At 39.4% G+C, this 16561-nt stretch overlaps 1 protein-coding gene and 1 long non-coding RNA gene across 2 annotated transcripts; one reads left to right on the top strand and one right to left on the bottom strand.

Moving 5' to 3' along the window:
* Nucleotides 1-1500: 1500 nt before the first annotated feature.
* Nucleotides 1501-4127, top strand: LOC306765975. The gene is made up of 3 exons (XR_013771585.1): nucleotides 1501-1569; nucleotides 3478-3696; nucleotides 3824-4127. It is a non-coding gene; the product is annotated as an uncharacterized lncRNA (long non-coding RNA).
* A 7609-nt stretch (nucleotides 4128-11736) lies between these two features.
* LOC306764940 (transcription factor Sox-8) lies at nucleotides 11737-15359 on the bottom strand. The gene is made up of 3 exons (XM_079252244.1): nucleotides 14703-15359; nucleotides 14145-14380; nucleotides 11737-13958 (listed from the first exon to the last, which is right to left on the bottom strand). Exons 1-3 carry the CDS (start codon nucleotides 15116-15118, stop codon nucleotides 13204-13206), a joined length of 1407 nt encoding a protein of 468 aa, XP_079108370.1. The 5' UTR covers nucleotides 15119-15359; the 3' UTR covers nucleotides 11737-13203.
* Nucleotides 15360-16561: the final 1202 nt, after the last annotated feature.

Genomic DNA, 16561 nt, shown 5'->3' with positions numbered 1-16561 from the left:
CTTCCTGCTCCTAAGTTTTTATTTATGTGCACTTCTTCTCAGAAATAGACCGGCTGTCTATGTATCTGAGAATTTCTTTTAAACTAGCACATCAGTGAGGAGTCTTTGCAAATACACAAGTTAGAAAGAAAGAAATTAGAAGCTCAACTACATTTTCTGTTGTAAATATCAATGCAGTTCATTATTCCATCACATTTATGGCCTTTGATCAGCCTAAACGCTGATCTCTGCTGTGCGAGCATCAGGACATGGATAACATTCCTACAGCCAATGGAAAACACATGACCCAGTTTCACTTCCTACTTCATGCAGTAAGTCAAAGCAAATGGTGAACCGGATGGATTTGAAGAAATTTACCACATTAGGAAATAGTCTGAATCCCTGCTGGATGTTCTGCTGTACTTAACCATTTTACAAAAGTCCCCAATTTTTGTGATCAATAATTTGACAATATGAAGATAAAGACTGAAATCTCTGTGTTCTGCCTGAGGCATACCCATCTCAAGTGCAGAAGAAATGTAGCCTACTGACTTTATGGTGACTGAAAGTGATTTTTGAATCACGGCTGCATTGAAGTCCACAATGTATTCTAACCTACTTGTGGCTTTTATGTGGTCTTTCCTAATTCTGTTGGGAATATTTCTTCCTAGAGGAGCTAAACGTTTCAGCTAGCTGCTGGCTGGAAATCACCACCTGTTTGACAGAGTTCACAGTGAAGTGCTGTGTTTTTGGCTAAAAGCACCTGGTGAATATGAACACATTAGAGAGTTGAACTGAGACAGGTTTCTTTGGTTCGTTCCACAGCAAATTAAAGAAATCGGGTGTGATTGAAGAAACTATTATTTTGCAAGTTATAAGAACAAGAAATTTACTTTAATTTTCATATCTACTAAACCCATAATTAATAGACTGTACATTAACATGCATTTATCCTTCCTTTGACCAAACATGTTTGAAACTGGATTTGAGGGATTTTAGTGTTTACTCTCATACTTAGAAATCCCTCCAACCTGTAGCTGTGCCTTCAAACTGATAGCAGCTTTATGGTGTTGTGGAAGAAGTAAAAATGTGAAAACAAGACTTGTTTCCAGGTGTGTGTGTGTGTGTGTGTGTGTGTGTGTGTTTGCTTTGGTTTTAACTTGTTAACTTTATCTATCTATCTATCTATCTATCTATCTATCTATCTATCTATCTATCTATCTATCTATCTATTGGGAGTATAACTTGGAATATTTACAGTGAAAAGTTATGTGGAAGCCAGTCTGATTTAATAGTGAATTCAGAGATCAGCTTTAAAATTGAGCCATGAACATAAAAAATAAAAATAAAAAGTAAAAAATGAAGTTGGTTTTGCTGCACTTCGTGCAAGTCGTCTGCACAAGTTTCTGAGGACCTTACGTGTAATGTGTTTCCCTAAACACAGGGTGGAGCAACACACCCCAGAATCAACATGAATCCATATAAAATGCTGCAGTGTCATCTTGTGGCGAACACTCAGATGGTTTTTACCCTGCTGTCTCTCCGGAAGTCAGATGACATAACTCTTCTTTATGGAAATACATTTATCATGTAAGTACACATGTTTTTGTCAGTGTTAAGTTGAAAATTCACACAAACTGAAATGGTTTACAGGTTTGCCCTAAATGTTTAAGAGGGTCATATTACTCAGCTGTGACTGGTTTCTGTGGTAACTGGGAGAACAGGTGGAAGTGGGCCTCCTCTTTCAGGGGAAATCTCGTTCTCCACAAAGCAACTCAAGCCACCTGTGGGTCTTATATTTTCCGGGAGAAAGTGAAGATGACACACAAATTCCCCTTGCTGGGCTGGCTGTAAGCTGATCATTTTCTAGTTTGATCCACTTCCCCAGCAGCCCAGAGAGGAAGTGTGTGTGATATGGATCACAGGGGAAAGAGATATAGTGGGTGTTGTATGTTTAACTGTTGCAAGAGACCCTACTTGAGTGGGATCAGTTTATGAGGAAACTGGGATTGTGATAAAAGAAAATATTGAATCATTCTATATTTAGTGTGCTTCAGATTATAGCTGTTATTACAGAATTTAGACTGCTTTAGCAGAAAATGCAAAAGAAAGAGACAGGCTATGAGGGAATTATATTTGGTGGTGTTTTGGCACTTTGCGACATGGCGGGTGCTGCATGTAAAGAGAGTTAGCCTCAGCTGTTGTTATGAACGACTGACCTGGCTGACTTGACAGCTGCAAGGGCCAAGAAAGCAAAAGTTATCACTGTGTTGAGCAGTTGTTCTGTGCAGGGCCACGGAGTGCTATTAAAGCTGAAGGTGCACACATTGAAAGTGAGAAAAAGCTGTGGTCTCTTATGATCTCACTGAATAGTATCATCATGTGAAAAATAAAGTACAACCTCTTTTAATTCCATGGTTTATGAATCAGAAAGGGTTAAAAAAAACAAAAAAAAAACAAACATTAGATCCATACCAAAAATGGGATTAATACAACCACAAAATTACAACATGACATTTAGGATTAGGATAATTTAGGATTCCTTAAGATCTTAGTTTTAGCTCAAATAACTGCTTGATGTCTGGACTTTGACTGGATTGGGTCGATGCAACTCCTTGATTCCTCTCTATCGGCATTTATGTTGTAGATTTTCTGCTGTAATTGTGATCATTGTCCCATAACACGAGTTTCAGTCAAGCATTAGCAGTCTGATGGATTATTTTATATTGTAATAGTTTGGTGCAAAGAGCAGTTCATGTGACTTCAACATCCCTGGGTCCAGTGTCTGCACACAAGCCCAAATCATCACCCCTCCATCACTAGATATTTATATTAATATACTATTTAGTTCACACATTCACCTGCCTTTTTTTTTTTTTTTTTTTTTTTTTAACTTTTTAATAGTTCTTCTGCATCCTGAGTATTTTATGTTAAGCACTTTGAATGGCCCTGTACATGAAATGTCCTGTTCTTTGTCTAAATGTCACTTAATAAAGTGCATTTAGCACGTGGCAAGTATTGTCCTTCCTGTAAAGTAAATAGAAAGGTTTTAGTTTTTCATGGTTCACTTGTGTATTCTGCCTCATGTTTTGTTAAATAATGACATTCTTATATATTACATACTGATGATCATTTGTGGTTGTATTTACTTCATGTTGAAACCTGATAAGGATCAAATTATTTTACTTACTTCCTAATGCAGAAAAGCTTCGAACAGTCAGAAGCTGTAACTTTTTTTTTTTACACGTAATTCTATGAATGTTTACTACAGGTACACACTAATAAATGAAGGATATTCCTTTTTGAGATTAAGCTAATGTTTTCCAAATATCAAATTGTTTATGAAGCAAACAAAAACTTGTCCTGATGCAGCTTTTCTGAAATTAGATTAGTAATAGCTAAATGTATTAACTTTATATATTTGATTAAAAAAGCATGTGATATGCATGCATCTTCCCATCCTGATGGATGCAATTTGGTGATATTGTATTTTGACAGAGATGGACTGTAGCCCACAAATTTGAGGGGAAATCCCTTAAATCTTGCTGCCAGAAAATGGTTTGCTTTGCAGCCAGATCAGGTGCCCTGGAGAAATTTCAGAGAAGTGGAAAGCAGGAGGTGGGGAAGGTGGTCGAGAATCTGGGAGGAAAAGCAAGTGCTGCCTATAATCGTGGCAGTGCCAGGATGCCTTATGATGAAAATCACAAGTCATATCTGGTAAGTCCCTTCAGGGCAAAAACTTGAGGTACCAAAGGTTGTCCTTCACCTAAGAGGAAATCAAGATCACATTTTGATAACATTAATTTTCTTTTTCTTTTTTTTTTTTTTTTTTTTTGGAGTTAAGCAGGGGCAGTCCACTGGGCAGAGAGGGTGATCAGGCTTCAGGACCAGAGGGAGTCTGGAATTATGAGCAATTGAAAGCTTTTCTGGACTGGGTTCAAGAAGTGCTGATGAAGCAAGACTAAACATCGCAAACCACAGTTGAAAGATTTGCACATGTGCAGGCTCTCCCTTTAGTCCTGCCACCATGGAATTAGTCCCATCCTGGGAGAGCAGCTACATTTACAGATGTACAAGTTTACACAAATGTACAAAAACTTATACTTTACATGCTGCATATGATTTGAAAGAATGATGAAAGACAAAGTTAAGAAAAAAACTTAAAAAAGTAAGAAATGTATAGAGTGCTTTGTAACCATAGAAAGCAGCAGCTTTTGTCCAGCTGTAGAAACAGAGAAATGTTAGATTGTACTTAGAATTATAAAACATTAAAACACATTAAATCCATTTAATTGAAAAAAACAATTACTGATGAGATTAAAATTTAAGATGGTTTTTAACCTTGAAAACAAACAAATAAAGAGGATGAAAGCAACAACTGGTGCAGCCAGTAAGACACATTCATGAGACATTCATTCAAAGGATATGTAATAAAACAGCTGCTCTAACAGCATCAATGAACCTTCACACCGACTTGCATTGCTTAGATTTTAAGGCACACCAGTCATAATTTAAAATGTCCTGAAATCATAAAGCAGCCTGCATCCTTTAGGACTGAGGAAGGCCAAAATATTCTTCTGAACATTCAGATTTCTTAGTTATTGTAATTCTAATTAATGCTTTTGAAAACAAACAGCCTATTCCAATGATTTCTTCCTTTATTGTGTGGGTTTTTAAACTCCAGTAACCTCTCCCTGCAACAATGAGAGCACCTCTTCTCAGGGATATCATTCTGCAAATAAGTGAAAGATCTGTTTTATTTAAAGAAAAAGTAATCCTCCCAAACTACAGATCACGTTTCACATTCGATCACATAATCCCTAGACGGCACCCTAACCCACCTCAACACAGTCAGATACTGTAATGCTAGCTACCTGGCTAGCTGTGTGTGTGTGTGTGTGTGTGTGTGTGTGTGTGTGTGTGTGTGTGTGTGTGTGTGTGTGTGTGTGTGTGTGTGTGTGTGTGTGTGTGTGTGTGTTGGTTGTGTTTCCTGTGAGCCTTTAAATCCTTGACTAAAATTGTGAGGTTGAAAACAAGAGAAGAGGGACGATGTTAAAAATAGGCTGGTGAGATGTGTTGCACATGATTAATAAGATGAACGTTATGTGCTCAAAGGAAAAAAATGCAAGTTCATTTCAAATATGATAAATGAAATATTTTGTGACAATAAACATAAATCATATTGTTAGATGAGGTTACGCATGTCTGAAATTAGAGTTAAGTGTTAATTAATTTCCTTTGAAGCCCTAGTATACTCCCTTTGGCCTCCATGAAAGCACAAAACAGCAAAGCAGAGCTGGGTTTGTCCAGCACTGCACCCCCTGCCTATAAAAGGTCAAAGTTCGAGCTTATTGAAAGTATTAATTGTTAGTCTTCCTGGTAACAGCAGGATTTCATCACATCGGCCTTCCTTCACCTGTCAGGACCCCATTCTGTCTTCTTTCTGTCACCGTCTCTCATGCGTTCAAGGCTTTTCAAATTTGACATGCTCGTTACTTCATCGCCATGTGACATCATGGCTTTGCCATTAAGACAAATGTCGAGTTTCATCTCCTGTCTTTTTTTTTTTTTTTTTTTTTTTACTCTTAATGAAGAGTGATGCAGCTAGCTTGGTTGCCGCATGTGACTGGAAGCGGCATGTAATATGACAATGAAGCATTTCTTTTGACGCTTGGCTGAAGAACTGAGGAGATGCTTATGAAGGATACTTTTATCTTTGGTCATGAGGGAATTTACCATCCAGCAGAAAATACATTAGATGTGAGATCTGAATTGTTTAATTGAATCTTTTTGAATGGTGTTTTTTTTTTTTATATACAGCTAGCAAATGGCGTGATGATGGCTCAAACAGACAGATGTTTGATTTCGGGTTTGTGTTGATTTTGTACCCATGACGGGCCGATTACCCGGGCCAGTGGTCCTGGCTATGCAAGTCTACAGTCAGCGCTAGCACAATACACATTTCTGGCCACTCGTAAAAAGTAAACACAGTCCTGTCAAACATTGCTGCTGTATCTCTATGAAATTTCAGGAACATAACTGTCACTGAGCGCTGACTGCTGTCATGTCGACTCTCGGCACGGGGAAACACAAAGATGGAGCAGGACCAAACCAAACAATACCTTCAGAAATAAGGGAGTAGAAACTGCTGGGTTGGAAACCACTGACTCTGCTTTTGCCTTGCTTCATGTTATTTGTTGCTTGTGGTCTAGGTTGGCTCTCAAAAATCCAAATTCTATGTTTGATCATTTATATACAGTGAGCTTATGACATTGCAAAGCTCCAAGTTAGGAGTGTCACACTGCTAACAAGTTAGCATAGTTGTAAAGTTTAAGTATGCACTATCTTTTACCTCATACTATCTCACCCTCAAACAGCAAGAACACTGATATCATTTTCATTCATTCAAATCACCATCAGCTCCTTCTGGTCCAAATATGACTTACTGCCTCTATTTGCATTGAACTGTGTTTTTCTACTTCAGTCAAATCAAACTGGTTTCCAGCAAAGATATTGATGACACAGTGACTCCAAGTGGCTTTATGTCCCTCTGCTGCCAAGATAAGACTGCTGCTCTAACCAATAATTTGCCATGCCAAACTCAGTAAAGGCATGAACCTTCTCTTAAAATGTTTGCCCCAGCTCCCCAGGCGTGATTAGACCACAGTCACAGTAAAAAAAAAAAAGTCAATGAAAGAAATCCAGTATCGTGTTGTTTTACCACTGTTTGTGTTTGTTACAGTCCTGTTGAGACTGACTGCTGACTGAATGCAGCTGATCAACTTCTTGGTTTAACCGTTGAGACTGAAATGTTGAGGACACATGAGGGAAAGAGAGGCTGCTTGGATTATGGATATTAGCGAGAGTCTCTTTGATGCGACCCATTTGTACTTCTCAGAAATTGATAATGATCTCCATAATTCAGATCAGGCTTTACACTGATTCTTTGCAGGTGTGTGAATCCTAAATGAAGGAGTGTATGAACTTCGGAAAGAATACTGTCTGGGAAGTGAGAAACTTTTTAAGAGACATTAAAAACAGTGTGAGGTGTGATTTAAAGACCAAGCCTGAAGCGCTGTTCACACTGTCAGGACTATGTTAAGCTGGAAGAAGGGAGTGTAAATGCCCTTCCACTCATTCATTTTTTTAGGTCCTCACAACACACCTCCCTTTTGGCCCCATATTGTTTTACTCTGTGACAATAGATTCAGTTACATAATGAATCCCATCCATATCAAAGGCTGAACCAGGGATAGACTGGCATTGCTCCAAGCCTCTCCGAATGGGCCAAAACCACATGGGAGAACAAACTCTTCCCTATTTTTTCCTCTTCCCCTCTCTACCCTACTCTTTGTCATACCACAAACGCTATCAAGTGTGAGAGGATGGACATGTGTTGCTGATCATAAGCTTATTAAATAAATATTGCATTGGTCACCTAATATGTTGCGGTGTACTTTCTGCTTTGGTACAGCTCCAAAGCCAGAAAAGTGCAGCATCCTGGACATCATTTTAAAATGCATTCCTCATGTCACTACACCATACAACCCTGTGAAAACTCCAGGCTTGTGGGGTGTACATGCACGTAGGAGGGTAAATGGGTTTTGATGGCCTTTGCTGTTGTGTGTGAATCATCGTGTTGTGCTGGGCGACAAAACTCGGTGCTCCCACAGAGTGCACTCGCACACAGCTCTGCCAACACTGAGCAGCATTTGAAACCCTGGGCCTGCTGTCCCTGCTGGATTTTCTGCCAAACTGCTCTGCAAAAAAAACTAGAATTTTCTTCTTTTTTTTTTTCTCCTTCGTCCCTACCTGAAAATTTTCCAGCCTGTTCTTAATTTCTCCCAACCCTTTTTTTTCACACAGTTAACTGTCTTCATTTTCCCCATTCACTGTTTATCTCTACTTCCACCAGCTCTGTGCATCGGTAAAAAGAAAAATTTGCGACAAATATGCCTCCCACACTCGACATTCCAGGGTTTACAGAACTCTACATGCTGGCTCAGGCTCTGCTCTGTCTCACTGGTAACAGAGGAGTGCAACTTGTGTGGGTGTTGGGGCTGTGGGACAGGGTAACAATGTGAGTGTGTGTAGGGAGGGGGTAATAGTATGCTAATTCAGTGCCCTTAATTACATCAGCCAGAAGAGAGGTTCTGTACTTGACATAACAATTTTCAATGATTGTCAGCCAGAAAACACTGAATTACGTCGAAATTCTCAAGATGAGTATTAAGAATATACATTGACAGGCATCCAGAAGTATTTAGATCTCATTTAGGCTTTATGTCTTCACATCTCGAATTGGCAGTGGAATAAAATTATGTTAATTAGGAAAAAAACTCTACCAAATGCTCCTCTTTTGCGACTTAAGCGTGATCGTAAACTTATTCAAATGTGAAGGGAGACAAGATGTGAAGGGGCTGATATTAACTGATTTCAAGTAAACAGGCAAGAAGTAAATGATTATGGAACAATGCCACAGTTCAACAAAAGCAACAAGCTGTGACAATGAAAACACAGCCTTGGTTACTAATCAACAAGTCTTAAAGCTGTGGAAATAAGATGAGCAGCTATGCTGCCACCCCATTCACGATCAAGACGTGCCAAGAAAAGTGAAAAGGAGAGAAAGAATGAAAAAAGAAAGTGAAAGACTGTGGACAACTGTTCAGGGAACTGAACATGACCAGATGTCAAAGTGTTGCTGTATTTCTTTTGATTTCATTTTAATTTTTTATGTGAATAGTTAAATCACTGTCAACAGTTCACATTGCAAATAACAGGCTGTTATCTGTTACTGAATGTGATAATACTCAACCTTTGTGGAATTTTTAGTAGGGATTAAAGTTTGTTTTTCACATAATATGAACTTTTCAATTGCATAAAGTTTTATTGTGTGTTTGTTTTGTTTTGATTTAAACGGCGACAGTAGTAAAACTAACCTGACAGCTTTCTGCTGTGTAGTAATCCCCCCTATCTGGCTCTTTAAGAACACACTGGGACTTATTTGCTAGGAGTTTTTTAGACCGAGGGATCATTATCTTTTCCGTAAACAACTAAACTGATTAAGATCTCCTTTGGGAAATATTGACATCCAAAAGATTGTTTTTAATTAAAAACCTGGTTGAAACCTAAGATTTAAAATGTTATAATTACAAAGTTTTTAAAGAGCTTTATTTGCTGATCCTTCTTATGTTTTAAAGAAATATTTCATTCCTTTAAACACAGAAGAAATTTTGTAGATATTTTTTTTAAAAATTGCTTTGGTTGTTGGATTTGTAACACCAGACGTGTCTGAAAGAAGTTCCTCTACTTCCATGTCCTCAAAAGAACAGAATAATATGACCATCGATGACAAATAGTCATCTAATACTCATAGTTAATTTTGGTAGCAACACCATCAATTCAGGGGCACATTTCAAATGTTTCTCTTGCCTCTTTGTGCTGGCCCATCCACGAGGAACTGGGGAAGTCAGTGTTAGTTCTGTCTGCCACCCTGTTTTGTTTGGCCTGGTCATGCCAGCAAATGCAATAGACACCATTAATAAAATCCTTCACTTAGTAAGAAGAAAGACAAAATAAGCTTTGGGAAGTGAGTTCTTTATTTCTGCTAAAACTGAGCTGGATATATTTGCTTTGGATGTGCAGGGAGCAAGCAACAGGGTCAGATAGCTTTAGTAAGAAACTGCTTCTGGATACAACTTTGAATTAATCTGAACACAAGCACATACAGAGGCAAATTTCACAGGCAGTTAAATTAGATGAAACAATCTACTGATCCACAGAAAGCAAGTAGTGAAGCAATATATATAGTAGAAGATGCAACAAGTTAATATAAGGATGACATGTGTGATGATCCTAATTTCATCAGTTTCCTTTATTTGCCGTGGGTGTTGTATTTCAAATGAATGAAGGATGAAGATTCAGAGAACAAAATATCAAGTGCATGAAGTGGAATGAGGCTGGGCAGATTCAGCAGCAGGCAATAACCATGCTTTATGTCTACTTAATTTCCCTTGCAAATCAGCCTCACATTCTTCGGGTTTTCACAGTTCCCAGCTCCCCCTTTTTTCAGTAAAACATGCCCTGAGTCAGCCAGGCTCATTAGGCAGGATGAGACTATTACCAAGCAAGTTGTCCTGCTCTTAACAATGGGATGTGGTCAGGTGGTGGAAGTATCAGTTTCATGTTCTGTGGGCAAAAACCCACAACTCCATCTTCCAATAACACCCATCCCTCCATCAGCAATAAATTTGGCTGCTGGAATGTAACACACCCTTAAAATGGTAGGGTAAAATATAATTTGTTTGCTTTGTTTTTATTTACTCAGAAAGACTGTAGGCATAGGGTATCTACAGGAAATGTACAGATGATTGACATGCATTGTATGGCTTTTCTGTGGCGCAATGGTCCCTGCTATGTTTCGAACCTGCACCTCAGGTTTGAAATAATATTTACTCTATGAACAGTTCAGAAGTTGCTTATGTGGTTTTATTCATGTAATGTGTTTTGTTAGTTCATCTTACTGTCCTAATTTAACTCACATTGAAGTTCCCCATTGCATTTCTTTTTTTTTTTTTTTTTTTTTTTGGCTATTTACAGTTGGGCTTTTTAGAGTCCCAATCAGAAACTATGGACAAGTTCCAGGGAAACAGGACCCAAGCACCCTGAAGAGTCTTTTTCCCTCACTTTTATTCACTCCTGTTCTTTCTCAAGAGTTCCTCCTGAAAGTATTTGGCAAACACGTGTGAAAAAAAAGAGTTTCAGAGAAGAAAAACAACAAGTCGTTCTTGAGCCACCCACACCCCATCTGCTGTGGTATTATCTTCTTTTATTATCTACAGATTATGTGCGCTGATATTATTTCTGCAATTTGGTCTGGTGGTCATTGTGCTTGTTGTTCTTGTTGTTTTTTTTGTTTGTGGAGTGCTGTGATATGAGACAGCGACAGGGGTAAGATCCTCCCCCATTTGCATCTAATCATCCATTCAGGACCCTCTTAATGGCTTGTCAGTTCCCCTTGCCCTTCCATTTTCTGTCCAATTAATTCCTTTCTAGCTCTCCGGATAAAGGGACACAATGCAGCCCCTCCACAGCATAATGAATCATTAAAATTCAGCAGCGCGGTCCTGGCACTTGGCTTCTCCCTGGGCTGGTTAGGGACGGCTGCTTGGCATGCATGCCAGGGCCAACTTGAGCAAACTACCCACTGGACCAGAGATAGGATCTCTCCTCATTCCTTTCATGTCTGTGGTTTAATGAAAAAATCTGAATTTGAGTATTTTGATGGCTACGGCAACTAACATGTACAGAATGCTAATTAAAGGCCCTGAAAGATCAGATGGTTCAGAAAGTGGAGCCAACGTTACATAAAATACTGGCCGTTTTTCATGTCAGACCATTTCTCAGAAGAACTAAAACCAAATCACACTATAAAATGTACTTAGATTTGCTTAGAAACCTATTTTAAATTAAATAATTCGTTGATGAGAGTGGAAAAGATAAATCCTGGATGAGTGGAAATACAGCCCACAGTACAAATGGATATAAACTACTAGTATACAACATGAAGGCAGCCCAAACCATTGAATTACTTCTATTATTTTATTTTTCTCCACAAAATATTTCCATCTATACTACAATTAAGAACAAAAATGAACAAGTTAAAACTAAATGTGAATGTAAATAAGGACAACGGATACAAACATCAAGAAAAAGTATCATTTTATTTTTTTTAAAAATGGCCAGCGGATGAGTTAGCTGTGCATGTGCGAGTGAAACTCTAGTTAATCAGACAATAATCATTTTCACAGCCTTTCTCAAGAATCAATACACTGAAATGATATACAAAACAGTTCTGTGGACACAACTTGGAGCATGATGCCCTGCACATTTAGCATGTCACAGAACATTACAAACCAAAGGCTGTAAGGAATGATAAGGACATAATGAGGAGCGAGTTAATCATTGGCGTCTCTGGCGTGTATTTTGTGCTGCCTGAAGTTTGTTAATAATTTCATTTCATTTTGAAATACTGACAAGAAGCATTAGAAGGCACAAAAACATTTTATGCAAGACTGCAGCAGTGAATTGGCACTTGATGGTTGATGAGATAACTATGGGCACACTTAACTTCATTTTCATCTCTGAATATTCTCATTCAGGGTCACAGATAAAATTCAAAGTTAGCTTGCAGCTTTCTGTATAATTTGGTATATTTTGTGTCATAGGATACGTATCCCTTTCCCAAGGAAACGTCTTACACATGCGTCTCCATGCATTATGCCTTGTTGTCTCCCTGGCACGCACTGATGCTTGAGCATTCACATGCTCCTGTGCTGTCCATCGACATATACAGGAGGTCCAGCTGACATGTCACTCAGAGCACGGTGTTATTTTACTCCATTTCCTTTAAGCCTATATCATGACTAATCGCAATTTGCCAAGCATAGATTTCAAACACCTGTTCTGTCCTGTGTGAGTCTGTTGGTCCTGTCTGTTTGCTTGCAAGTTGGAATGGAGATGTTTCTGGAAAAATTGGTCTTCAACAGAAAAATATCAGATGTACTCTACTTATACTGTCCTTAACATCATTTACCTTCGTTTCATCAAGTCATTGAAAAAGTACTCTAAATAACCAAACCCACATTACATGTGTTCCTCTACTTAAAAAACAAAACCAATAATGCATTAACATAAATACTTATAAGACTTTCAGGCCAAAATGACACAAAATTCATTAGGAGCCATTTATTTAAGACTGAACCACCGATGCAAATATTGTGCTGCAATATAGCTCCGGCTATCAATGTAACTTTTACTGTAACTTCACATAACTGATCTTGTTTACGTTCTGCACACAGCTGGCCAAACCTTTCAAACCCTGCAGGTCTTTGCTTTACCTCGACTGTGCACATAAGTGCAATCTTAAAAACTGAACAGGAGGGGGATGTACGCGATGCTGGCAAAGGCAACACGTCCTCATGGAGGAGTTTGGCTCAGCAACATCACAATTTGTCTTTGTGTAAAAAGTCTGTACAAGTGTGTTTTCATTGCAACAATATAACTTTGTATAAAATCAGCAGGCACTTTTTCTTGTGTATGTTTCACGTTCAAACGGGCACAGGTGGCCTACTAGCCCCTACATACAATTTTCCACTGCCGCCTTATGTCCTTCATTAGTAGTGCATCAAAACCGAACGAGTCTGTGGACTGTTTCAGGCCTCCTTAAGGTCGTGACAGTGTGGTGTAGACAGGCTGGTCCCAGCTGGAGGCGGTGGGGCTGTGGGCCGGAGCCATGGACAGACTGTTCAGGATGGGACTGCCGTAGGCCCGCCTGGATGAGTGGAAGTAGGGGTACTGATAGAGGCTGGAGGGGTAGCCAGAGTAAGGGTTGTAATAGTTGGAGCTCTGAAGGTCAGTATAGTCACACTGGGAGCTGGAGAACGAGCTTGCAGCTGAGGCAGCTGATGTGGCAGAGGTGACACAGGCCTGGCTACTGTAGGAGCTGTAATCGGAGTGAGATGGAGACCCGTGGGAGTGCTCGCTGTAGTGGTTGGGGCTCAGTTGCTCTGTTTTAATATGAAGACGGTGCTGGCCCATCTCACTGGCAGAGGGAGAGGAAGAGGACATGGTGCTCTTTCGGCTCCAGGACGACCCATTGCTGCCTGTGTGGCTGTACGAGGAAGGATAAGAGCTGCCAGGCAATGCAGCCTGCCCGTGGCTGTGGTCTGAGGATAGAGCGGAGGAACCTGAGGCGTGGCCATTAAGTGGAAGGTACTGGTCAAACTCATGAACATCAAAGGTCTCCATATTGCTGATGACATCAGTGCTGAGCTCGGAGATATCGACATTGCTGAAGTCAATGTTTTGCCTGCTGCTGTCAACAAGGCGACGGCCTTCGTGTTTCAGATCTTGCTTCACTCCATGGTGCAGGTCTGTTTTAGGGGTAGTGGGTGGCGTAGGTGGACCGTGAGGCTGCCCTGAAAGGAAGACAGTAAAAAGAAATAAAATTTAAAAAAAAATAAAAAGAGTTAAGACTCATCACTCAGAGCACAAGATGATTTGAAAAATTGATGAAATGAGCTTGAAACATTTTTATCCCTTGAGTAATCGTTGAAAAAGTTGTGCTTGATGGATTATTTCTATAATTACATTGGTGGACATACCTGCATGTTCATGGTGGTGGTGTCCATCAGTCATTCCATTCAGTCCTCCCATCCCTGGTTCAGCTTTGTACATATGATGTGCCAGTTCTGCCCCTGAGTCGGAGTCACTCTGGCCTGGTTTCACATTCTTTCGTCGCCGTGGCTGGTACTTGTAGTCTGGATGATCTTTTTTGTGCTGAACTCGCAGTCGTTCTGCTTCATCTACAAAAGGCCTCTTCTCGCTCTCAGAAAGCAAGCTGATGTTGGAAAAAATGTAGAGAGATTATATTCAAATTCATTCATACAGATTAAGCAGGCTAAAAACAAGTGGTCCAGAGAAAAAGCAGACTTTCTTTTCTTTTCAGGATAATATTTCTTACTTTTATAGACTGCAGTCTATATTTTCAGGTCATTATCAAAGCTATAAATCTTCCTAATGGATTGATTATTGTCTCCTTAATCAAGCCTGTGGTCACAATCCCTTATTGGCGTCGCAGATTAATCAATTTATTGCATAATATAATCATCATATTTTTTTTATTTATTTATTTATATCTTGAAATAAAAATTTTTCCTTACCGCCAAAGCTTCCCCAGGGTCTTGCTGAGTTCTGCGTTGTGCAGGTGTGGATATTGATCCGCCAACTTTCTGCGGGCAGCTTGCGCCCAGACCATGAAAGCATTCATGGGTCTCTTTACGTGAGGTTTATTCTTCATAGATCCATTCCCTCTCACGGGCATGGGAACCAAGGACCAATCGTATCCCTTGAGGACTTGAGAGACTGCGTCCCGTATGCAGGCTGGGAACCGCTCGTCATCCTCGGAGTCCAGTTTCTTGCTCAAACCGGAGAGCAAGGAGCCGTGGCCATCGGAGCCTGTCGGTGAGGACGGAGCATCGGAGTCGGACTCGTCCTGGGACATGGAGCTGTTTGTACCTGATGGACTGCAAGGCTGGTCACTGACACACTTGTCATGTTCATCTGTCATTTTTAGCATTATTTGCTGAGTCCAGTGGAAATAAAAGAAATAAAAAAGAAAAAAAAAACTCCCCCCAAAAATATGTTTTAAAATTAAGAATAAAATTCGGACAGGGTCGCTGGATTCTAGCGCTCAGCGGGGCAACCGTGCGCTTTTTACGCACGGTGCGCCACAATGAAGTCCTCGAACCTTTTCAGTCTGCACGAGTCCGTTTTTTCTCCTGCTTGTTTTTCTTGCTTTCCAAGGCTGTCGCTGGGGGTGCGGTCGCCAAAGTTGCGGTTCACAATGAGCTGAGCCACTACATGTTACATCAACTTGAGCTGGAGTTTTAAATCCGTCACTCCACCTTCCGCCTGGGATTGGCTAAAAGCAGTCACTTCTTTCTCCTTATTGGTTCAGGTTTTTATGTGGGCTTCATTATTCTAATTATTTTCTTTTTCGTGTTGTTTCTTAGTTTCTGTGGAAGATGCGCATGCTGTGAGACAGACACCCGGACCACAATTTTTTAATGCTCTTACCAAATATGTGTAATCAATAACTCATTATGGTTGTTTTTTAAAGCTTTGAATAATTACTAATCGTAGCCAATTAATTAATTAACTGCAAACAGATCACTGAATAAAATATTTATGTCTACCTAATATATTAAAGTGTGATTTTGTGTTCCTCATACATGCTTTTGCTTTGACTTGAAAAATCCCAATAACTTGGATATTTATCTGTCAATTAGGGATTGTATAACATCATATGTGTTGAAAAGGAGGACCATTAAAATCGATTCTTCCTGAAAGGAAGAACATGGAGCTGCTTTAACTGATCAACAAAAAGTGTAATGTGATCTCATGTGTGCCTCTGAAATATGAAATAATATAGTATAATATAATATAAATAACAGTTTGAATCCCATGCAGGTTTTTATAATTCTACTAATAAATGCCAGATTAGAACTATCTCATTGTTATGGAGACATGGTGGGCTTCCTTCCTAAAAGATAAACTTGGGCGATGTGTTTCTCTCTGTCGGGATACCTTATCTGTCACAATTACTTCTAACAAGCTTGTCATTTTAGTTTAGGCAGACTCAGTGTGTGATATTTAAGCTTTCCATTTAAGTTTTTGTTTTCATAATTCATTGGCGTGTTAATTTAAATTAAAAAGCTCATTTAAATTCAAGTAATGCAGTTAAAGCCTCTGGTCCCAACCCACAGTTGACTCATGACAAAGGCAAATAAATACATAAATAATAAATAAATAAATAGTTAATATGCTCAAATTTAATGGGACTTGGGGCTTTTTATTGCAGCTCTAACGATAGTCCCAACTTTACACATGGATCTTCTGGCAGTTTGTCATTGATCAACAAGTCACTTTCCACATTCAGTGTCTTTTTATGACATTGGAGGTTAGCGAGCAGAAGTGATAAGCAGGCAGATTGAATCACTGCCTTTGTTAAAGGTGTCTT

This window comes from Telmatherina bonti, assembly GCF_933228915.1.
Source record: "Telmatherina bonti genome assembly, chromosome: 14".
Taxonomy (NCBI): Eukaryota; Metazoa; Chordata; class Actinopteri; order Atheriniformes; family Telmatherinidae; genus Telmatherina; species Telmatherina bonti.
The sequence above is the reverse complement of the archived record's forward strand: the minus strand, read 5'-3'. Positions and strand labels throughout refer to the sequence as shown.